General features: G+C 43.8%; 1 protein-coding gene across 1 annotated transcript in view; it reads left to right on the forward strand.

Annotated features, from left to right (window-relative positions):
- The window catches only part of itgb5 (integrin, beta 5), a 44,780-nt gene that overhangs the window by 8,118 nt on the left and 11,825 nt on the right, over window positions 1-24,837 (forward strand). Inside the window, exons 6-11 of the mRNA XM_052081845.1 lie at window positions 1,634-1,795; window positions 3,545-3,640; window positions 3,748-3,837; window positions 7,245-7,379; window positions 14,879-15,053; window positions 15,471-15,725. Of these exons, the coding sequence (XP_051937805.1) occupies window positions 1,634-1,795; window positions 3,545-3,640; window positions 3,748-3,837; window positions 7,245-7,379; window positions 14,879-15,053; window positions 15,471-15,725 (913 nt within the window). The remainder of the gene's footprint in view (window positions 1-1,633; window positions 1,796-3,544; window positions 3,641-3,747; window positions 3,838-7,244; window positions 7,380-14,878; window positions 15,054-15,470; window positions 15,726-24,837) is intronic.

A 24,837-nucleotide genomic window follows, 5' to 3' on the forward strand; every position in this document is an offset into this window, starting at 1 on the left:
ACTTGGCATGTGGATAAATGTTGGCAGTAAATGTGGACGCAGAGTGGTTTCATTTCTCTTCTCCTTTTGGAACCTCAAGTTATAAATTTGGTTGGTTCAGTGACAACCGTTTGCAACGGGAAAAAATTATAAATAGAGGTAATGTTTCTGATTCAGAAGAATGGAAAAGTGATTAAGCAGTCTCTAAAATTAAGTTACACTTCCCTTTTGGTTTCTTTTTTTTACCAGTGTGGTTACAAATCACTATCATACAATATATGGAAAAGTAAAAAACACACGCTTATAAAGAAATAAAACACTTGAAAAAAACATTTATGGCTCATTAACTTTAACTCAAGAGTGGAAAAAGGAAGGGCTGCAGCTCTTCCATTGAAAGTCATCTTTTGTATAAAATGGGTATTTTTTTTCCTTATTCATTGGTTGATTTTGATGAACCGATCCAGTGGAAAGAAAAAAATCACCAAGTTAGACGATGAATTATTGACACAGTTCTTTTGATCTGTTTTTTTTTTTTTTTTTACATTTTCTTGATTGCCTTGGTCATACGACAGTGGAACTCCTCTACAATGAAACCTACATGGTCGAAAATACCGCCTAGTGTGAAAAAATATTCATGCATTAACACCATTCCCACTTTCCTGCCCCCGATATGATGAAAAAAAACCCTGTTGCGTTATACAAAATCTTTTTCTCTGCTCTTGCCTCGCGGCGAGATTCACTACAACGAAGTCTAATCCTACTGCTTCGTTCGGAAACAGCAACAGCAACCACAACACTGGTTTACACATGCGAAGTAGTCCAAGAAGTATTTGTTATTGTTAGTTTCAGACGCAGCAAGAACCTTGCATTGCTAAAATGGCTACAAAACTGAACTTTTGGATATCAAGCAGCTAAGACAAGAGCTCTGACACTGGAAGAGAGGGTTAAAGTGATCAAAATGAAAGACGGAAGAAGCAAAATAAAACATTGTCCAAGAAATATATGTAAGTGAAAGTGAATGCTGATTGTAAATTTCGCAATTTCTTTCCCTTTATTTCTTTCTCATGCTCATATTTAATGCCCTATTGGAATAAAAATAAAGAGTACACATGCGTTTTTGTGTGCATGTACACATACGTTTGTGTGTGTGTATGTGTTAACATCTGAGATCAAATTTCCTACAGTGAAAAACCACCTGTTGTGAAAAATTTCTTGCTGCAAACATGATTTCGTTGCAGAGGAGTTTCACTGTATCACCAGTGAGTGCTGTCTCAAGAGCGAAACAAAAACAGAGATACAGAACCGGCTTTGACCTTTCCTTGCGGGATGCATAGAGCCTAGTAGTTAAACAACGTGAGGGAGCAAAGCACACATCTGCAGCGCAGCTACAAGAGACCCTTTCGTGCACTGGACCTAAGAACTTTGTTGTGGATGGATGGGTGTGGCAATCTGAAGCAAGTGGTTATAGACTTGTCTAAACTTGCTCGTTAGAATATTGGGGCTCTGGAAACTGTTACCTCATTAATTCATGTGTTGTCTAAAAAAAAGTGCTCAAATTATCATAGGTTAAAATTAATATGGTCATGTTGATATTATAACATAAATGGACTCACAGAGTGCAGAAATCTGTAGGGGTGTGTTATTCTGTGTGCAGGAGGAGATTGGCTGGAGGAAGGAGGCATACCACCTGCTCGTGTTCGCCACAGATGACGTGCCCCACCTGGCCCTGGATGGCCGTCTCGGTGGCATCGTGCAGCCTCATGACGGCCGCTGTCACCTAAATGACAACAATGAGTACAGCGCCTCCACTCGCTTGGTAAAGAGACGAGACCTTCTCCATCGTTAGTGCATGATTGTGCTTTTCCATAAGAATTTCGTAGATTTGTGTGGAATCAATTGTTGATGGATTAAAGCGAGTGAGGTGAAATGTGCAGAGTTTGACTAGGACCAGAAGAGGCAATTCTGATTTAGCTTTAAGTATTTTGCTGTCGAAAGAAGGACAGCATCTATGATAGCGGTTCTTAACCTGGGTTCGATTGAACCCCAGGTGTTCGGTGAATCGGTCTCAGGGGTTCGACTGAGCCTCTGCCATGGGGGTTAAGACACACATGACTCAACATGTCAATTAGTTACGACATGCCCACTTGGCCATCACTTGCTGCAGATGATCACATTATATTGCTTGTGCAATCAGTGCAGCGGGAAATTTAGTTCACTCAGTAGTGAACGCGTGACTGCCGTGAAAGTACATGTGATTTTTGTAGAATGTTTTAATACATTCTATGTCAAGCAAAAAAAAAAAAAACAAAAAACAAGTGGTCGGACAAATATGTACCGCACGGATTCACAGGCATCATTCACAGAAAGTGATGGGGCTCAGCATCCTATCTGCATAATTTGTCATGTCAAGTTGAGCAACTTGAGTCTCGCACCGGCAAAACTGAAGGAACACTTCTTGAATCAGATTTTCTTTTTCAGTAATGAAGGTTTAGGTGAACGTGCATATGAATTTGGTACATCTAACAAAGGTTAAGAACCACTGGTCTAGGATGATAAGAGAGATGAACTTCAGCAGGAAAAGAAGTGCCAGTGACTCTTTGTTTTTTTAAAATAGCCTTTCACATATAAATATCACACACACTTGCTTTTGGAAGTAATTGCAGAGAGGAGAAACTGGCACACACGCGTACTTCTCGCAGCAGCCACCCAAAAGTGAAACCACAAAATGAAGTGTTGACTTGTAAATGCACACTTCAAAAAAATTAACTATTCTAGTCCTCATGATGGCTGTCGACAATCGGGAGACCATAAGTACTAATCACGTTTTCCTCATACTATGAGAAAGGTACTACTAGTACTCCGAAGGTTGTACTTAGGGTCTTCCTGTCACCAACTGTTGCGAAGAAGACTTGATGGGAGACCATAAGTACTAATCATCTCCTGCTACGAAGGTTTGACTGCTATTTACGGTCACAGTATCATCTACTACAGTACTGCCATGAGGAAGTCAAGTCTCCCCCATGTATGAGTTGGCTTTTAAAAAAATCACACACAAAGGACTCTCACACAGTCAAACTAATCAATATCATGCGGACGACCCTGTGCGCGTCATTTTTCTATATTGTCCTCTCATGCCACCAATATCAAAAGACTGCTCACCAAATGATGTTTATCAGCCTTTGGCCTATGGACGCATAATTCCAAACAGCCCCACATTAAATAGTAGTAGCTTTGAACGGCAGCCAAGAATTGATCAACAATGCAAGCTAAGAGGTGTCAGCAGGCTTGATGAAGATTCTCTGTGAGAAATACTGCAGCTTGTTTTTGGGGTTCGAGTCACCTCTCTGGTATTTGATGATTGAATCCTGCAAGCATGCTGAGCCTCATCCCATCTTAAATTAAATGAAATCTGACCACTCAAACGCGTCCCATCAAAACAAGCCTTCAATGTGAGCTATAGTCTTTAATCTCTGTTTATATTTGTCTTTTTCAGATTGTCAGTAAAAGCAGCACAGTTAGCTTAGCATTCCGATTAGCGAGGCTTGATGTATCTCTCTCCATGCAGGATTATCCCTCTCTGGGACTTCTGGGCGAGAAACTGGCAGAAAACAACATTTTCCTCATATTTGCTGTCACCAAGCGGTTGTATGTTATTTATAAGGTAGATTACCTTCTTTTATTTTTACGTTTGTGACTACATCACTTGCCTTCTAATGTTGCAAATTTCCTGTTCCTTTTATTTTCCTTTTAATTCCACATCCTGAAAAGAATTTCACAGCACTCATACCGGGAACGACAGTGGAGATCCTCGACCAGGACTCAAAGAACGTCATCCAGCTCATCATCGCAGCCTACAATGTACGTTCGCAGCTTCCTGTTTTGGCGTTGCAAAATCAAGATGAAATAGAGTGGTACCTCTATTTACGAAATTAATTGGTTCCGGAAGAAATTTCTTAACTAGAAAATTTTGTAAGTAGAGATGCATTTTCCATGCAAATGCCCAAATCCGTTCCAAGCCCAGCCCCCCCCCCACCCCCCAAATTCAGACCGAAATGTTTTCTAAAGCCTAAAAATGCATCAAAATATGCAACAAATACATGTTACAATTAGATTATTGCACAATAAATGAGAGTTGTGCATAATGTAAAAAAGAAAGAATAGAGTAAAGAATTAAAATGGTCATTTAACTTTTAACTGGGTCCTCAGTGTTTTTTGCCTTCTTTAGTTCATGTTCTCTCTCAGAAGTGGTTTTTGCCTGGCGTTTTGTAAAGAACTGATCCAAGGATGTTCGGATTTTAACAATCCTTCGAAAATGTCCAAATGTCAGCATGGTGAGCGATCGCCCAACTGGTGAACACTTTTTCTGGGTGATTCACATTTACGTAAAACAATCGGATCACCTCGTGGCCCAAGGGGCGAATGACGAAGACTCTGCATAGACACATACAGTATCTCTCTATCTACATACATTGACAGATATGGTAGAGATCTTAGCAAAGGGATGCCAGGAAGATGCTAGGTAACAATCAATGGCAGAGCAGCTATAAGTATGTTGCGTTCAGGAAACTCAGAGCTGCGACTAGCCACCCATACTGTATTTTTTTACCTTTCGTATCTTGACATTTTTTTTTTGTAACGAGGCAATATTTTCCTGTTGAGAGATGTTTCGTAACTTGAAATTGAGACGTTCCGAAGTAGAGGTACCACTCTAATGGCAGACGGCCTGGTGGACTCGCGGTTAGCATGTCAGGCTTCGTGCTCTGATATCCCAGACTTCAATCTCAACTCTTGTGTGGCTTTTGCATGTTCTCCTTGTGTTTGCGTGGGTTTTCCCCAGCTTCCTCCAGCATTCCCAAAACATGCATGCATGCAAGTAAAACAAACGAATCCATGGGGGGTGAACGTGAACGTTTGTCTATGAGTGCCCTGCAATTGGCTAGCGACTAGTATCGTGTGCATCCCATGTTTCGCACAAGCCGGCTGCGATAAGCTCTCAGTTACGCGCAACAAACAACATTGAAAATGGGCAAATAAACAGTGTCTGGGAATGTTTATTTACTCATTTGTCGATGAGGGGAGGCCTTAACTTTGTAATGTATTTGTTGAATAATATTAAACAATGTTGGTCGTATATTCTCAAGTGAAAATGGGGTTGAGAACAAATATCTTACGCTATTTGTGTGAGGAGGCAAATTCAAGTCTTTGAAGTCTTGACCCAAGTACGCACGCAGACACGGTTTGTTTATGAGGCTCCAGCTGACACACAGGCAGTTGCTTAAAATCTGGGATTGTCATCACGGTAGCAAACATTTGGATTTGCCTGTTTGAATGAGATCATGTGAAGTGAATATAGAAAATAAGACCACATGGAGTGACAGTAAAGTCGGGATTTGTGTCAAGTATATGGTATGACTTATTTCTAAATCTCAGCAAAATATAAACGATGGCACAATGTATTTATCAATGTGTTTATGAGTAAGATTTGTTTAGAACTGCACTCCATTAGGCTAAGATTTTTTTCTAATAATTGGGCTCTCTTGTACAGTTGTGTATGGACTGCAGAATTATCTGTCTGGCCCTCAAGATTTTAACGTAACTGCCATTTTTCAAAACTTGTCAGACCTTCCCTTACGTGTTTTTGCCGCGTGGGTGTTGTACTTTCACTCCCCGCCTGAGCCAAATGATGTTTTTGGGCCTCTGGGCGGGAGAATGGGACAGGCGGGGTTTGTGTGACTGCAGCTTGAAGGAAATGGCGCTTTTGACTCATGGCCTTATTAACATTCCAGCTGCCAAACTGCATCCCTCGCGCTGCGATGGCCAAAAGTGATGCGACTGCACGACGTTGTTGTGTAACCGCCTGATTTATCTGTGAGGCAATCGGCAACTCAAAGCTACTGCGGGCTGTGGGCGTGTGAAGGGTCAACTGAGACCACAGAGGAGGGCACACTCGCATATGATGATAGCAAACATTGCAAAATATTAGATTTGTTGTTTTAACAATGTTATAATGACCTCAGGTATCTAAGGCAAATGGTGGCCAAAGCATCTGTCAGCAGGGAGGACATTATTTGAATGTAGTGAAATAGCTTTCATTCTCCGCATATTTGTTTTCGACCGGCTGGGCAGTCTCACCTTGTTTTATAAAACATAGCGCTTCGGAACGCGGACCATCGTAGTCAATCGAAATATAATCAAACATTCTTCTGTTTTACCTTTTCTATTTGTTGTATTTGTGCACAGACTTCAATATTTTGCAAATGACCTTCCTGCCAATCTTGTTTTTGGCTGCATAGTAGGGCTGGAGCCCATTTGCCATACTACAACAAAGATTATGACACAATGTCATCAAGCGACACAAGTGTCGTCGTGTCCGTGGTTGTTGTTACAACCCTTCCACATGGTCCAACATTGAAATGGGAGTTGGAAACTATTGTTTGAAGCCTAAAATTATTGTTAGCGCACCGTTTTCGTCGGTGGATTATTGGGCATAATGTCGCCAGTCCTGAGATACCGCTGGAATAAATTTTAGCGACATTCGGAATGAAACCAGCGAAGCTAACGATTATTTTACTCTTTACTCTTTTACTCTTCATTCTTATTTTACTCTTGGACACATACGCACATGAAGACTATGTCCTCGTTGGCCGGACATTTCGCTACTCCCTTGAATGCACTCAACAGTTAACTAGGATGTCCATGTGAAAAACAATTGTAATTCTGGACTGACAAGTTTAAAATTCCAACATGTTTTGTTTTTGTTTTCCTGATGGGAAAAGGGAGGCACCTTTATATTTATTTGAGTGACTAATTGTGGCTTGGCTTCTGTGACAGTCTGAGCAACTATTGGGGGTTAGTCTTCATCAGAATTCAAGCAGAGGTTATGGCCTCTATTTCTTTTCAATGCTGAGTGGCTTAAGTCGTAACTGTAGCACTGATAACACCCGGAAAGCTGTGTGGTCTTCTGTGTGGAGTTTTACTGTGTTAACGTGACTTCTGCCATTAAAACAACAAAGCCAGCGTTGGAACACATTTACAATTGATTTACAATCAGTTATGAGAAATGGAATGAAATATGTTGCAAGGTTCCAGATGTGCATTAAGCAGTCACACGCTCAATCTGCTTCCATGTGCAGAGCCTTTGGTTCTCTCAAGTCCATAAAAAACTGTGACTGACAAGCCTAAAACCTTAGACACGTTTTCCCCGTTCTCCCGATTATAAGAGTAGTAAAACTTGAGCATACAAATCTTTTTTTTCGCCCTCACAGAATATCCGCTCCAAAGTGGAGCTGACAGTGTGGGACCAACCTGAGGACCTCAGCCTGTCCTTCACCGCCACTTGTCAGGATGGCGAACCGCTACCCGGCCTCTGGAAGTGCGCCGACTTAAAAATAGGCGACACGGTGAGTCCATGCACATGTTCTCCTCCTCACTTGATGAATATTTATTTTTGCCATGCTGCAAAGTGCCTTGGCAGTCGACACGTACTGTAGCTTCTTGGAACAACAAAAAAATCCTAATGGGTTAAAAAAAAAAAGATCAAAGAAAAGAATTTCAAGTATTTTTCCTGCTTGTGTTTATTTCCTCATTCTCTACCATATCTCATAACTGAAACCTACCTTAATGACAGCAAAAGCTAAGCCGTAACATTTCCGCATCACTGTCGCCTTGCATACATTAAAAATAAAGAACGTGGCTGCAAATAATCCACAGTGTTAACGCTCACCAGTTATTCGGGGTAACCAGCCCGGATGAAGTGATTTCTTAGCTAGAACCTAAGTCTTTGTTTTATGTATACCATGAAGAAGCATACTAATTAAATGGGTGTTCTTTCTTCTTTCCTCATGGCTAGCCATAGCATTAAAATGAATATTGCGACCTTGGTTTATTGAAAATGTTTGGGAGCGGCTTTGTACAAGTTGGAAATCTGCCCTCTAAACCTTGTGTCGTTTCCTTTTATTGGGTTTATTTTCCTGGGACTGTTGGGATGGAAACGTATATTGGGGCCTCAGAGAGCGGATTTGGGAGACATTGTTACTGAATGGCGGCTCCAATGAAAGGACGAGGGGCTCTCAAAAAAGTTGGGGTTCACATCTTTTATGCTGACGAATGAAAAGTGTTTGCAGGCTAAGAGCAAAGACTTAGCGGGAAGAGAGGGGGTGTCGCTCCCTCTGTGCATTCCCGCCGTGGAGTGGGATGCTGCATGTCAATGACCTCACACAAAAGTAGGCTCAAGGAGGAAAGCGACTGTCAAACAAACAAAACAAAAAAACACTTGGCAGGAAGAGGGATTCTTTTTAGGGCATCGGTAGCTAAGCAAATGTTCTTCTCACACTTAGACTGCAAGAAACCACACTCCCTTTCCATTCCCTGCTATTTTTTAGTTATTTTTTCGTCTCTCAGTATTTTGTGCTGCTCTTTTTTTGTCGTGATTGTTTTGACAAACTTAATACTGCGGCCCGATTGTCCAGTGGTTAGCGCGTCGACCTCACAGTGCAGAGGTACTGGATTCAATTCCAGCTCCGGCTTTCCTGTGTGGAGTTTGCATGTTCTCCCGGGGCCTGCGTGGGTTTTCTCCCACATTCCAAAAACATGCATGGCAGGCTGATTGAACACTCTAAATTGTCCCTAAGTGTGAGTGTGAGCGTGGATGATTGTTCGTGTCTGTGTGCTCTGCGATTGGCTGGCAACCAGTTCAGGGTGTCCCCCGCCAACTGCCCAAAGACAGCTGGGATAGGCTCCAGCACCCCCGTAACCCTTGTGAGGATAAGTGGATTGGAAAATGGATGGAAATTTAATGCAGGTAGTTTCGTCTTGTCCACAGAACATTTTTCACATATTGACTCGAAAGGTGTTTATTTATTGGCGAGGCTCTATTTATTTATTTATTTTCTCATTTCTGGCCTGGTAGAGCAACCGAGTGCTGTGTGTTTCATTGACTTGTGTATTGGAATGATGATAAAAGCTGCAGGATGTTCGGTGGGATACATTGTGATTGTCTGCAATTTAATGCCCGTCCTACAATTCACAACTCCACACAGATATTCTTCAATAATGTCTCTCATACAGTATCTCCTGTAAAAATTCATCATCATCGTGCATCTTTTTCTTTGCTGCCACAGATGGTGTCAAAGGCGGGCAAAAAATGCAGTAATAACCAAAGAACTCTACGTTACAATATAACCAAATGGTTATCGAGCAACTTTCCCACTCTGTATGGGAACTATGCTCTGTTTTTTTTTGTTGTTGTTGTTGTTCATTGGAAAGTATACAATAACGTAAAATTATGTCCCGCTGTGAGACCTCAAAAGTGTGGTCAGAACTTTTCATTGGCATCACCACAGAAAGACATCCATCCATCTTCTACCGCTTATCCGGGGCCGGGTCGCGGGGGCAACAGCTTTAGCAGGGAAGCCCAGACTTCCCTCTCCCTAGCTACTTCTTCCAGCTCTCCCCGGGGGATCCCGAGGCGTTCCCAGGCCAGCTGGGTGACATAGTCTCTCCAGCGTGTCCTGGGTCTTCCTCGGGGTCTCCTCCCGGTGGGACATGCCCGGAACACCTCACCAGGGAGGCGTTCAGGGGGCATCCGAATCAGATGCCCAAGCCACCTCATCTGGCTCCTCTCGATGTGGAGGAGAAGCGGCTCGACTCGGAGCCCCTCCCGGATGACCGAGCTTCTCACCTTATCTCTAAGGGAGAGCCCGGACACCCTGCGGAGAAAACTCATTTCGGCCGCTTGTATCCGGGATCTCGTTCTTTCGGTCACGACCCATAGCTCGTGACCATAGGTGAGGGTTGGGACGTAGATCGACCGGTAAATTGAGAGCTTCGCCTTTCGGCTCAGCTCCTTCTTCACCACGACAGACCGATACAACGTCCGCATCACAGCAGACGCTGCACCGATCCGCCTGTCGATCTCTCGCTCCCTCCTGCCCTCACTCGTGAACAAGACCCCAAGATACTTAAACTCCTCCACTTGGGGCAAGATCTCCCCCCCGACCTGGAGGGGGCACTCCACCCTTTTCCGACTGAGGACCATGGTTTCAGATTTGGAGGTGCTGATTTTCATCCCAACCGCTTCACACTCGGCTGCGAAACGCTCCAGTGAGAGTTGGAGAGCCCTGTTTGAAGGAGCCAACAGCACCACATCATCTGCAAAAAGCAGGGATGCAATACTGAGGCCACCAAAACGGACCCCCTCAACGCTTCGGCTGCGCCTAGAGATTCTGTCCATGAAAGTTATGAACAGAATAGGTGACAAAGGGCAGCCTTGGCGGAGTCCTACCCTCACTGGAAACGATTCCGACTTACTGCCGACAATGCGGACCAAACTCTGACATCGGTGGTATAGTGACCGAACAGCCCGTATCATGGGGTTCGGTACTCCATACCCACGAAGCACCCCCCACAGAACTCCCCGAGGGACACGGTCAAACGCCTTCTCCAAGTCCACAAAACACATGTAGACTGGTTGGGCGAATTCCCACATACCCTCGAGAACCCTGCTAAGGGTGTAGAGCTGGTCCACTGTTCCACGGCCGGGACGAAAACCACACTGCTCCTCCTCAATCTGAGGCTCGACTTCCTGACGGACCCTCCTCTCCAGCACCCCTGAATAGACCTTACCAGGGAGGAGTGTGATCCCTCTGTAGTTGGAACACACCCTCCGGTCCCCCTTTTTAAAAAGAGGGACTACCACCCCGGTCTGCCAATCCAGAGGCACTCTCCCCGTTGACCACGCGATGTTGCAGAGGCGTGTCAACCAGGACAGCCCCACAACATCCAGAACCTTGAGGAACTCTGGGCGGATCTCATCCACCCCTGGGGCCTTGCCACCGAGGAGCTTTTTAACCACATCGGTGACTTCAACCACAGAGATAGGAGAGCCCACCTCAGAGTCCCCAGGCTCTGCTTCCTCCAAGGAAGGCATGTTGGTGGAGTTGAGGAGGTCTTCGAAGTACTCTGCCCACCGGTTCACAACGTCCCGAGTCGAAGTCAGCAGCGCCCCATCCCCACTGTACATAGTGTTAGTGGTGCACTGCTTCCCCCTCCTGAGACGTCGGACGGTGGACCAGAATTTCCTCGAAGCCGTCCGGAAGTCGGCTTCCATGGCCTCACCGAACTCTTCCCATGCTCAGGTTTTTGCCTCGGCGACCACCAAAGCTGCGTTCCGCTAGGCCAGTCGGTACCCGTCAGCTGCCTCTGGGGTCCCACAGGCCATAAAGGCTCGATAAGACTCCTTCTTCAGCTTGACGGCATCCCTTACTGCTGGTGTCCACCAGCGAGTACGAGGGTTGCCGCCACGACAGGCACCAACCACCTCACGGCCACAACTCAGATTGGCCGCCTCAACAATAGAGGCACGGAACATGGTCCACTCGGACTCAATGTCCCCCGTCTCCCCTGGAACATGGGAAAAGCTCTGTCGAAGGTGGGAGTTGAAACTCCTTCTGACAGGGGATTCCTCCAGACGCTCCCAACAAACCCTCACAATACGTTTGGGTCTGCCAGGACGGACCGGCATCTTCCCCCACCATCGGAGCCTACTCACCACCAGGTGGTGATCAGTTGACAGCTCCGCCCCTCTCTTCACCCGAGTGTCCAGAACATGCGGCCGCAAATCCGATGACACGACCACAAGGTCGATCATCGAACTATGGCCTAGGGTGTCCTGGTGCCAAGTGCACATGTGGACACCCTTATGTTTGAACAAGGTGTTCGTTATGGACAGTCCGTGACGAGCACAGAAGTCCAATAACAAAACACCACTCGAGTTCTGATCGGGGAGGCCGTTCCTCCCAATCACGCCCCTCCAGGTCTCACTGTCATTGCCCACGTGAGCATTGAAGTCCCCCAGTCGAACAAGGGAGTCCCCAGCAGGAGTACTCTCCAGCACACCCTCCAAGGACTCCAAAAAGGGTGGGTATGCTGAGCTGCTGTTTGGTGCATATGCACAAACAAAGTCAGGACCCGTCTCCCTACCCGCAGGCGGAGGGATGCAACCCTCTCGTCCACCGGTGTGAACCCCAATGTACAGGCACTGAGCCGGGGGGCAATAAGTATGCCCACACCTGCTCTGCGCCTCTCACCGTGAGCAACTCCAGAGTGAAAGAGAGTCCAACCCCTCTCGAGAGGACTAGTACCAGAACCTAGGCTGTGTGTGGAGGCAAGTCCGACTATATCCAGTCGGAACTTCTCTGCCTCACACACCAGTTCGGGCTCCTTCCCCTCCAGAGAGGTGACATTCCATGTCCCAAGAGCTAGCTTCTGCAGCCGAGGATCGGACCGCCAGGGTCCCCGCCTTTGGCTGCCGCCCAGCTCGCATTGCACCCGACCCCTTTCACCCCTCCCATGGGTGGTGAGACCATGAGAAGGGGGACCCACGTTGCCTCTTCGGGCTGAGCCTGGCCGGGCCCCATGGGTGTAGGCCCGGCCACCAGGCGCTCGCCAACGAGGCCCACCTCCAGGCCTGGCTCCAGAGGGGGGCCCCGGTGACCCGCGTCCGGGCAAGGGAAACTGAGTACCATCGATTTTAATTTTCATAGAATCACAGAAAGACATGACTGCTGCAAAAGAGAGAAAGGTCTAATGTTCAAGAACAGGAAATGGAACATTGGCTGGAGGAAAGTGCGACACCTGTCTCTGTGTTGACTCTTCACTGGGTCACAAAAAGTACAACTCTGGTCACCCAAATCTTAATCACTCCTCTAATTAGTCAATCGGTGGTTGGGCTTGACCCTGCAACCATAATCCCGAACTTTAAGACATTGCAAACAATGCCTCCAAATTAGTGGGAAATGTTTGCAGATCATCTTTTTTTGTTCCCTGTGCATACAGCAAGGCTTACTTAGGCAGGCATGGATGAATTTAGTGTGGAGGGAACATGTCCAAAAGAAAAAAATTAGAACAGAGGTCGTGAGCAGTCCTCTCAGTCAGATACAATCTTGAGTGGTGTTCCTCATGGCAAGTGTTCAAGATTCATTCATTTTCTACAAAGGTGGAACCTTACTGTTCCTTTACGCGATTCTGTTCACTTTTAACTTGGTGTAGGATGAATGTGTTGTAATAATTGCAATTAGTCTGAGAAAATGTTGTGTGAAGTTCCTCTGGGAACTGTTTTAGGTACACTCTCTATCAAGGATGAACCATACTTACTCTACCATTCAAAACACATTGTTGTCCGAATACTTTAGTCCATAACTGCAATTTCTCAATGACTCGCAGCACACTTGCCTGTGTCCTCTACTCCTCCTACTTCCCGCATGTTTCCCCTCACGCAACTTTTGACAACCCCCTCGGTTGTCCTTATGACAGTCATGAAATCGGGGCCTTCCGCGCGATTCACATTTACACTAAATTTAATTGTGTGCCTTGCTCATTAGCTCGTTAGTGATACGGAGGCGGCAAGGGGGATGGAATGTCCTGTCGCCGCCATGTGATGTAACCACTTCCTGTGTGGCCCGTGCTGGTGGCCATTACACCACCTACAGGAAGTGAGGAGAATATGGTGCTTGAACAGCTTCCAGGATTTGACCTTCTACTTTCATTCCACGTGGACACCCTGTTTCGGGTTGGGTCACTCTTCTTCCTTTCTCTGAGCTATCAGAGCTTCACTTTGTTGATTCAATGACTGAGCCGCACCCACTGGTATACTGTAAACACAACACGGTCATGTAGAGGTCAGTGCGCGTATGTGTGACAGTGCATGGCAGCTGTGTTTGCCAATATGGAGCACATTAACTGTCTTGCAAATATGGAAACAATAGCTACTGTGGCTGCAATTGTGTTTTTCTGATGCTCCTATCCATTCACTGAACATCTCATTAAATACAGCTGCACAGTGAAATCATATCCAATCCAAAAATTCGACCTAAAAAAGAAACATTCTTGCGTTTGATTGACACTTAGAATGCCCTCTCTAATATTATCTACACTGCATCACACTGAGAGCCATTCCTAATATTTTGGTCACCGTACTTGTATTTTGAGTTGAAAATTAATTAAGCCATTTATGTATTGGCAAATGGCATTCAATATGAAAAAAATTTGGGGAAGATTGAATAAAACCATGATTTTGCGGAGATACGGTAAATGACGAGACAAAGAGTGTCATTTTTCAAGTGTACAGTATTTTTGTGTTTCGCACCAACTGGAAACTGATCAGGTCTTGACTTGTGAGTAATACAGCCGGATTTATTTATTTTATTTCATTGGGACATTGCACATGAATCAATACAACAATAAACGGTGTAAAGATAAGATAAGATAAGATAAGATATCCTTTATTCGTCCCATACTGGGGAAATTTACAGCCTCCAGCAGCAAGAACGCCCCGGACTTAGCATAAATGCTAGTTTTCCGCTGTTGTCCCAAGGCATGTTTCTAAAATAGCACAGTGAGACACATACAATTTTAAAACCACAATGACAGAAATAAGAACCAAATAGGTAAGACATCATAAAACAAACCATACAAGCAGCTGAAGTACTCAATTATTCAGTGGAATGGGCTGGAGTCTGGAAAAGGTGTTTCATATAGGTGCATGCATGTCTGATGTATTTTTAGCCAATGTTTTAGGTTTTTTATTTTATTTTTTTTGTTTTTTGTTTTCAGTTGCGTTCCTCTTACAGAGGTAACGATTTGGCCGGATTTTGTTCTACATCTTGTTATATTTCAACATTTAAATGTCCACTCTATTATCACCACTGCTCCGAGTCAACAGGTGTGGTTGTTGTTTGCCATGTTGAAGGAAAGCACTGCATCATGAGAGTGTTTTTTCAGTATTTTGCTTACCTTTTCTGATGACATGAGAGGGTCGAAATATTAGTAACCAAAACAATAAATTGACCTTTTTAATTTCTACCGACCGCTAATGGGTTTTTTTTTCTGTTTATCATTCCAGGTGTCATTTAACGTGAGCGTGGAGGCGAGGAGTTGTCCTCTTCACGGCATCGACCACAGTTTCACCATCAAGCCGGTGGGCTTTAAAGACCGCCTGCAAGTCGCCGTCGAGTACCAGTGTGAATGCGACTGCACCCGAGCGGCCCAAATCAACAGCACCATCTGCAGTTCCATTGGTAACTGTTATCTGTTTGTTAGTCCATTCAATACAAGAGGAAAGACTTCATTCTCTCTTTTTTTCTTTTTTTAGTAATTTTTTTTACAGCCCTCTAAAATAATGCCAAAATATAGCACACATGTATTTTTTTAAGTTAGTAAAAAATAGTAAATACAAGAAACAGTATTAGAGCAAGATATGAAAAATTTAAAACGGTTAAAAAAAAAAGAATTTTCGTTTATCGAGGGTTGTTTTGGTCCCCATTAACCGCGATAAACGAGGGATTACTGTATTTCAATCTTTGTAGTGGCAATTTGAAGTTAGGCATTTTAAGCAAAAATGAAAAAAAATAATTGCATATAGAAATGACTTGTATTATGCGGCAATATACAGTTGCGGTTTGAACATTATGGATTTGAAATGTTTGTCCTGACAGGTACGTACAAATGTGGGAGCTGCCAGTGCGAGCCGGGCTACCTTGGTGCCCGCTGCGAGTGCCAGGAGGGGGACGCGAGCAGCATACACCTGAGCGCCTGCCGAGAGGCCGAGGGCAAGCAGGTGTGCAGCGGGCGCGGCGAGTGCAGCTGCAACCAATGCCTGTGCTACGAGTCTGAGTTCGGCAAGATTTACGGCAGCTTCTGCCAGTGTGATGACTTCTCATGCGCCCGGCACAAAGGCATCCTGTGCTCAGGTAACGTCGAGATAGTACAGTTGGTACCTTGACTTCAAAGTAAAATTTGTTCCATGACCAGGCCTGTAACTCAATTCAGTTGTATATCAAACCACTTCTCCCTTCTTGTTTTGGTTGGTCTCTGTCCCTATTAACCGCGACAAGTGAGGGATCACCGTACTTGGTTTTGATGTCTAGTTTATATTTATCAGTCCTTTAACCAGTCCCTTTTCTATGAAGCAGTGCAGTTAAGTCCCAAATTATCCACTTAGACTCACCATGAAATGTTGGTGTTTTGGGCAAAAATATCTTGGCAGTTTTGTGATTTACACTTAATCCCACCCCTCTAACGCACACCCAGTAGAAACGCTGACTTGATCAGGGTGAACCGATCCGTCTAGTCCCGCTTGCAAACATACTTGGTGGAAAGACAGCTTCAACAAAAAAAAAAAAAAAAACTTCTCCCAGGATTGATCAAATTGCATTCCCAGAACACTGGGGTTCTGCAGCAAGGCCTCCTGGCCAGAGGCGAGGCCACTGGTGCACCCCCGAGCCACAGAGGCTGCTTTGTGACAGTCCTAGCTTGCACAATGCCCGACTCTATTGGGTGCACGCCCAACAAGTGTTTGGTGTAGAATGCGGAAACAGGCCCGGCACGCTGGTGCTTGTTGCGGTCATTAAATGTTAACAGTCCAATACACTTTCTTTTTTTCTGCAGTCTTATACTGGCATGGGGCCTTAATGAGGTTCTAACAGTCGCAAACGGCACACACCATCTTCCTCGAGTAACTCTGCAGGTGTGATTTAAGAAGGTGCTTTAGTGTGTTAATAATTAGGGCTGGGAAACGATTCATATTTCTAAAATCGAGTTGATTCATAAGGGCCCGATTCCAATCATGATAAATGCATTGATTTTTTTTTCAATTTAGTTCAGGATTTCATGCAATACCACTTTTAACTGTCATATGGAAGACATTCTCTGAAAAAGCAATGCTCCAAATAATAGAAACTCGCTCTAACTTGCTCAAGTAGTCAAAATATGAATATTTACATTCAGAATTAAATCAGATGCAGTTAGGTTAATCATGTATGTCCTCCGATAATTGTTGTGGGGTCTGGCAGGCGTCGTTGACAGGGAAGGCAGCGCAAACAAAAGGGGGCCACGCCGTTCTCGTTCAAGTGACTGCGACAGTGTGCTCGTGGAAATGTTTACCCCAAGTTTCAATATTTATAATAAATATTGTTTTTAGGGTTGAAGAGACTTTGGCTTGTTCTCCCGTGGTGTATTTTAATCCGGCTTTCACCATTGGCCTAAATATCGCTCTATTTTTGCAGTTCCAGACTGATAAAAGTGACTATTTTTTCCCCAAATCGCTCATTAAAGCTTGAAGATCATTAAAGTGAAGCGTTCACCAATCCGGCCTTGACATGGAGTAGAAAGTGGAGGGAACCAATTCTGCAACTGAAACGGGAATAATCTTTACTCACCAGGGTGACATTTTGTTTTGAGCATTTGCATATTGTGAAAAGCGCTCTAAAAAAATGCATCAGTTTATCCTGTGATGCTCACAATTTTTGCTGGACAAGATATTGTCCCCCAATTTCTTGCCAGCATTTTTTAGACCAGTAAAGCCTTTTAAAATCTTCAGATCCATGTGTCAACCTACGTGGGCGGCTGCCTTTTGTGTTTATGTGTCTCTGCGCTGTGCCGGCATCATATAATCATTGAGTCATTTCATCCGCAAGTTGGTGAAAACATCACCATCACTTGACTCTCGTGTTGTATGTTGATCCTTCATTCATTCACAAATTATTAATTTCTAATGCTTTAAGTAGCATATTTCCTCCGCGCTGGGAGTTTATCTACCATCCTTTTATTAAGGGGACAACTGTATTTGTACAAATTCTAAGTGACATTTTTCATTATTGAAAAATTGTTTTGCAAAAATTATGTTGTACAGGAATGGGCAAGTTAAATGCTGGAGGGCGCCCCAATTTTTAATCAGTGATACACGGGGGCAACAAAATGCTATACTGTGTATATATAGAAAAATAGATATATTTAATTTATCATTCAGCTTTTGCTCCTGCATCCTGTAAACTTCAGCCTTAGGGATGCCATTCCTGCTCTGTGTGTGGTGTTTTGATGTCCTCTGTTGCCATCACATGCTGGTAACAGTTGTAGTCAAGCCAATGGCAGTCACCGATAGTGTTTTTTTGTTGTTGTTGTTTTTCTACTGAGGGAAAAAGAGGAGGCATACTGGTAATTGAGTTAAGGTGTTCCGATCCGATTTATTTTTGGTTTTTAATTAATTATCTTTTTTTTAAATGAAAAAAAATATGATTATTCTAATTGTCTCCCCCCACACTCACTCATATTTTGTTGCAACAAATAAAAGTTCAAGCCCACTTTCCCAAGTAATGCCACTGTAAACCTCAGCTTGACAGATGTCACGTCTGCTATGCAGGTGGTGATTTTGGAGCAAAGACATTTACCATGACACACAATAGTTTCATTCATTGAGCTGATTACAGCCGCTCAGACCCCTCCCTCCACTGAGCGTTGAACAATTGGGAGTGTTTTCGAAGGCAGTCAATGTTGTGATCTCGTCAGGGTTCATCCAAGCCCGTAAAGTTCACCAAATGGTCACCAGACGTTCGGCTGTACTTTTGTTGTCCCAAGGAAATTTTGGATCTGTTCAAAATATATTCTGGACAGGAAAAAAAAAAACCACCAAACCTGTTGGCGACCATCCGGCGAACATTAGGCAGACATTTAATGAACATTTGTGACCTTGAATGAACCCTGATGCAATCGTTCGCCCCCTCAGTAGAGGAAGGGCTTTAGTGTTGATTGATTGGTTGGTTTATTTATTTATGTATTTTTACGATCCAGGGCATGAACAAGCCTTCTATTTCAGTGGTTCTTAACCTAGCCCAGAGATACAACCAGTTCATATGCACACTCACCGAACCCTTCATCAGTGAAGCATAAAAATATGATTCAAGAACTGTTCCTTCACTTTTGAGTTGTTCATCTTGGCATGACAAATCATGCAGATAGGACGCTGAGTCTCATCACTTTCCGTGATGCATGTGAATCCATGTTGAAAATATTCGTCTGACGGCTTTTTTTTTGTTTTGGCTCGCATGTATTAAAGAAATTCTTTTAAAAAAATCACACGATGTACTATCACGACAGTCACTCATTGACAACTGAGCGAACGAAGTTTCCCTGATCCACTGATCGGACACGCAATGTAATGTGATCATCTGCCGTGGGCGTGTCAAAATTAATTGACATGTTGAGTCGGTGTGTTTTAACTTCCATGGCAGAGGCTCCGTCGAACCCTTGAGGCCGAGTCACCGAACCCCTGGGGTTCGATCGAACCCAGGTTGAGAACCACTGATCTATTTGAAGTCAGGCATTTATTTTCGTTAATCCATAAATTGATTTTGTGGAAGGGGAAATCTATGTTTCTCTAGCAATTGTACATAAAGTTGTACTTGCTGTTCCCCAAGAACCCTTTGACCCCCCCTACCCCCCCCCCCCCCCACAACCCTGCTGCTAATTTTGCAGCCCTCGGCAGTAAAATAGTAACAGATACACACGTGGTCTGTCCTTCCGTCTGTCCCTTTTCAAAACGTACCTACTTCACCGCGCCGCCACTGCGCCGCTCAGGCAGTGGCTCACTACGATCGCGCGGTCATCTTAGCGAAAAAATGTTGTCTACCCACAAGCATTGCAATAAAATTGTTAGTTATTTAGTAGAGCTAAACATCTCTTTATTTTCGCGATAAGCAATGAAGATGAACAAAAAGTTGAACCAAGCAACAACACTTTTGTGGGCCGGAGGCCCACCTTACCAGCCTTCCGCAGGATCTAGCTGATGAGCCGCCCGGAGGGCGGCGAACCAGCTAGTTTCCTGTATCTCCCAAATGCATTATTTTCATGCCGTCATGTTTTATATGTGTGTGTGTGCGCAATGTACAGTAAATGGGAACGTATGTTTATTTTTCATTTTTTCTTAACTGCTCGGTTTGTTTGACGTAACAAATTGGTTGTTCAAAAATCACCACCACAGACCCAGGGTGAGTTACACAATTTCCATCACTGTGGCCTTTCATTTCATTTGAATTGCCACTTGATTGCATTTGCCACATGATTGAAGTGCTCAAGGACTCTGACCACAATATCAGTGAAAAAAATAAAACACCGACGCAATGTCACAATGTATAATCTGATATCATTACCATTATCGAGAACCTTGTGTCGAGCAGTTGTTTTGTCTGTCGTTAGGATGTTGCCGGCTGTGGTTGATGGCGGGCGTGACTTAAAAGGCCTAGCCTATGGTGAAATAGTCGTGCCAAAAATGTCTCATGTCGTGTCGTGTGGGCGGTGGATGTGGTTGGTTCTAATTTTTTTTTGTTTTTCTCCATGATTTTGTTGATCTTCGTCCTGCTGTCTCCGATGCCTTTTCGTATAAGTCTTTGCAATCAATAGTTGTTCTTCTCCAAACTGCCCTGTCAGTGGCAAGTTGTTCCTAAGATCAATATGGGGGGGGCTATGATGCAACCTACGACGGCTGAGAATTGCCAGGTCAGCTTCAGGATCATGGTTCATTCAGGAAACTGAATCCAGTTCCTGTGGTAAAACTGGTTCATTGTCTCCTCTTTTCTATTTGAGACGTGACTCTCCATGCATTTGGTAATGATGGCGCATTGTTAAGCTGGTGACGGTGTTTACAGCTACATTAAAATAGCGTTCGGCAAACTTCCTGATCCCTGTAATCGCGACTCGAGGTGATCCGGCCACTCGTTTAGGTTTTGCAAGCTTTTGTTATTTCAGAAAGTTTCAGTTCTCCTTCACACAGAGACCAAACAGTTATTTTCTCATCACTCTGAACACAGCGTCGTGAGTCATGACAAGTCTCGACTCGCGCAATTTTCACTTTATAGGCAGTAATAGTACTGCAACCACATTTTAAACCTCACATAACTGGAATGGCCTTTTGTGTAAAGAGTTGTACCCAACCACTGCACATACAGTGGAACTTCCAAAATCAGTTTCATTTGGTTCCTATAAGAAATTATGTCAAGCTGCTTAATGTGTTCCAGGGTCAAGCTGTCACAAGGAGTATTAACTCATTCAGTACAAGCCAATTCTTGAACCAAGTCTGAGAAGACGTTTGAAAACGTCTTTGGGAGTGAATGAGTTAAGAGGGTGGTTTGCATCTCATGCATCATCCAAGACGAAACACACCCTTGGTGTTAATTCTTCAAATGCCGAAGTCTCACAATGTTTGCTGACCTCACTCTTGATGTCACGCACGATCGGGGTTTGACTTTTGAGAAGATGTATCCATTATACGCTGAGAAATGAAGGTTTCAAAAAAAAAACTCACAAAATTTGATTCATATTCACTCTCTCCCATCCTCCATGAACATGACATGTTTGTAGTTTTTGTGTACATATATTTTTAAAACCAACCTATTTCATCACTGAAAACTTTTCTGGGGACGTATCGAATGTGGAAGTTTCCACCCTTAATGTCTTGTCTCCCTCATATCACGACAGAAGGATACTGTTGCAACTTTTAGCCTTGGAGAACAAATAGTTATCATTCTTTAATAGTAGGTAATGTCCATATGACATTTAGTCAGGATCACTCCCCGACTAAACTATGCACATCATTCAATATTGTGAGACGTGTGATGAAAGCCTCATCAGCAGTTTGATGGGGAAGAGAAAATTCACTTCATCTTTCATTGGTTTCTGCGGTTGCTGACTGCCGCTTTGTTGGCAGGCTGTCCTCGGTCGTCTCGATTCACTTGAAGTGTGTCTAGGGGACCGGTCACAGACTGTTTCCTTTCCACTACTCCTTGCAGTAGCTGCTTGGGTGCATTTTATATTCTCCTCTGAAGTCTCAAACGCAAAATCTGCCCCCCCCTTTCCCACCGCGAACAAACCGTGCTCCTCGCCCACAGCCGCCTGTGGCTTTAAGTGATGTGGTTTTCACCTCTTGGCGTCGTTCTCTCCGCGCCGCCGACCGAATGTGCGCCACAGAAGATCGCGCCGATCCAGTTTCCTTTCGCAGCAAGACAATCTGTCTGAGGAAGTCCAACGAAAGGCAAACATGACACAAGCCACAAGCGCATGGAACCACAATGATCCGTCACTTTGGAAACTGATCAAGGAGCAGTTCTCGTTTTGGAAGTCGGGGTCGGTGGGTGGGACGTAATATTCAGACGTTAGTTATGGATAACCACTTGCGTGTTGATGTATTATTTAGCCTTGATTTCTGGTCTCTATCCATGAATGGCCATTCCTTTTTGAATGCTTTATGAAGTACGTTTGTTACACAACTTCTTATTATTTTTTTTTTCTCCGGTTAGCTTGTTTGCACTTATGAGTGTGTTGTTGTATTTTCTGTAACACGCCGTCAACTCCTGTTTCACATGTACTAGACTGTGTTCTTCTCTCTGAACCATTGGCAGCTTACGAAGCATTGTACACATTATCGCTTCTTTCGGAACTGCGTGTCCACCGGATCTTTTCGCTCATGGATCCTTTCATACTTGACTATGCGACTGCCTCCTAGCCTTATAGACCATTGGCTTAAGGATGCACCAAACGTTCTGAGTGGGTTAGATCGTCAGGGGACGATGAGGATCACACATACTTTTCTTTCCTGATATGGCCCATTGCAGCCCATGATGAGTTTTTTTTTTATGTTGTTTTTTTTTCTTGCAGCAGCAGCAATCGATCGTGCCTCGTCATGCATAAAGGTGACATTGTTCTGTTCTTAATTTTGTACCATCAAAGAAAGTAGTCTGTCCGTAATTCTGCATACGTGTCAGAGGTTATTTTCACACCTTCACGAATGTGCAAATGTGTCTGTAGTTACTCAAACTAAAATAGCACTTCCTAGTCAAGTCTTTTTTCAGAGAGCATTCATGAAACTATCACATTACGGATGCTTCTTCTCAGTTGGAAGGTAAACAAGCCCTTGAGTAGAAGCACTTGTGGTTAAAGACGAACAGTGGTGGGGTTTACTTTCTAGACCTGCATTTGACACCTCCGTCAGATTGGAGGATTTACATTTTGGCTGTCGACTAGTTCCCTGCTGTCCAAACTCTCAATGGGTCCTGTCAAATTTCCTAGCTCCAAATTTGGATTAAATTCTTGAGTGTCGCGCACAAGTTAACGTACATTTTACGCTTTGGCACATTTGCACCTAACGACACGGAAGGCAACCCGCTAAAAATATCTCATCAGCTCATTTCCTCTTTATTTAATCTCCAAATATTGACTCAAGATCCTTACCATGTGGTGTTAGAATCCAGCTTGTCTCCAGGCAGAAAAATAAGGCTGCACATTAGCAAAACTGAAGCAGCACTTTATCTTGTGCCTTGTGCATTGATTGCGCCAAGACCGTGAACATGCAGTCTATCCTATTTGGTAAAAGCAGCATGAGGCTTTTTGTGTTGCATTGCATAGTTTATTTAATACAAAAGGTTCCAAGGGGTAAAAAAATAAATACATTCACAGCTCCTGTCAGATCTGAACTACTTTCATTGATCTCAACCATTGCATGGATTTGGTCCCACTCTCAATTGTAATTTAAGCATAAAAGTCCAACAGCACAACGAATAAATCCCAGAACAAAGCTTCTTTCTTATTCCAGCATTATTTGTCATTTTGATGATCTAATCACGTTCGACGAGCACAAAGTGGTGATCTTTTGATAACTGTCTGTTGTATGTTAGCGGAAGTTTGAAGGTTAGATTTTTGGTTCAAATCTGTTGACAAATGCAGATAGAGGAATCTTTTTTTTTTCTTTTATCTCATCTGCGTCATAATTGCAACCTTTTCCCTTTCTCCGAAATCACACAAAATGTCACCATATCCTGCCTTTGCCTTTTAACACATAGCCCAGTGAAGGTCGGATATTTCTGTGCACTTTCACACAGCAACAAGACATTCCGCAATCACAAAAAGGATTAAAATGACTCATTCTTCATGAACCACAAGCTAGTGCGCTAATTAGCATGCTGCGTAGAGCCAGAGTTTTGTCCCTGTCCTTTCTGTAGACATTATTCTTCTCTGTCGTTCATCACATTTTGGAGGTCCTAAAGTTGAATGGAAATTCAACAAACTTTGCACACACACTTCAGGACTGGTGAAAATGTTGATATTTTAAAATTGTCAGACATGTGTACAGAAAAATGGCTCTGTAGAGAACAGAGGCCTGGGAAGACTACGTTTGACCGAGGGCTAAAAAAATTGGGAGGCATGTGTAGCACCTCATCATATCCTAAAACGTACAGGAAGTCAGCTGTGAGTATTTGAATCTACAATTTTGGCCCATTTTTGCACCTTTACAGAGATCATAGTTTTGCCCCTTGTCTTAGACGGTTCGCCCGATGGACTTTAAACCTGGGCGGTACCATCTCAACACTTGGGACAACAAAAGGGAAAAACAAATATTGACTTTTCCAAACACTATACGAAGAGGGGTGGGGCATCCCATTTTGCATTTAATAATTCCTTAAAGTAAGCATTCTCAGTTGTACATTTCACCTCGATTTACGGATACCGGGAGGCATACGTAACAACCTAAGACGTACAAAAGAACGGTCTTTGGGAGCCAGAGCCAAAACAGGATGCCATTTTGAGTTTACTTTGGAATTTGTCACCGTTTGTGGCCTTTTGTAGAGGTCATATTCATTGAGCAAACTCCTCATCGAGAATTTATGCAATCGCTGTTGCCATTGTGATGTGCCGTTTGCAAAGACAAATTCTGCTCTTTGAGCACCTAGTCCTCTGCGAAAACTCAAGAAACTTCGCATCAGGCCTGGCAAAAACATTTCTGTTTTAGAGTTATTGTCCAGTGCCAGTACCCCAGCATGACAAAGAGTTGCGAGGGCCCTTCATAGCTGTTTGCAGCACTAGTGATGGAGGATTTTTTTTTTCTTTTCGACATTTAAATTACACTCCAGTCAAATCTGTTCAATCCTATCAACTTGACGTCATTCTCCATGAATGAGAAAGTTTTTTACAAGGAACTCGTCCCTTCTGTTTTTGGGAGTACCTAGAATGAGCAACCTGGCACACAAAAGACAAGACATG

This window comes from Hippocampus zosterae, chromosome 12 (assembly GCF_025434085.1).
Source record: "Hippocampus zosterae strain Florida chromosome 12, ASM2543408v3, whole genome shotgun sequence".
Taxonomy (NCBI): domain Eukaryota; kingdom Metazoa; phylum Chordata; class Actinopteri; order Syngnathiformes; family Syngnathidae; genus Hippocampus; species Hippocampus zosterae.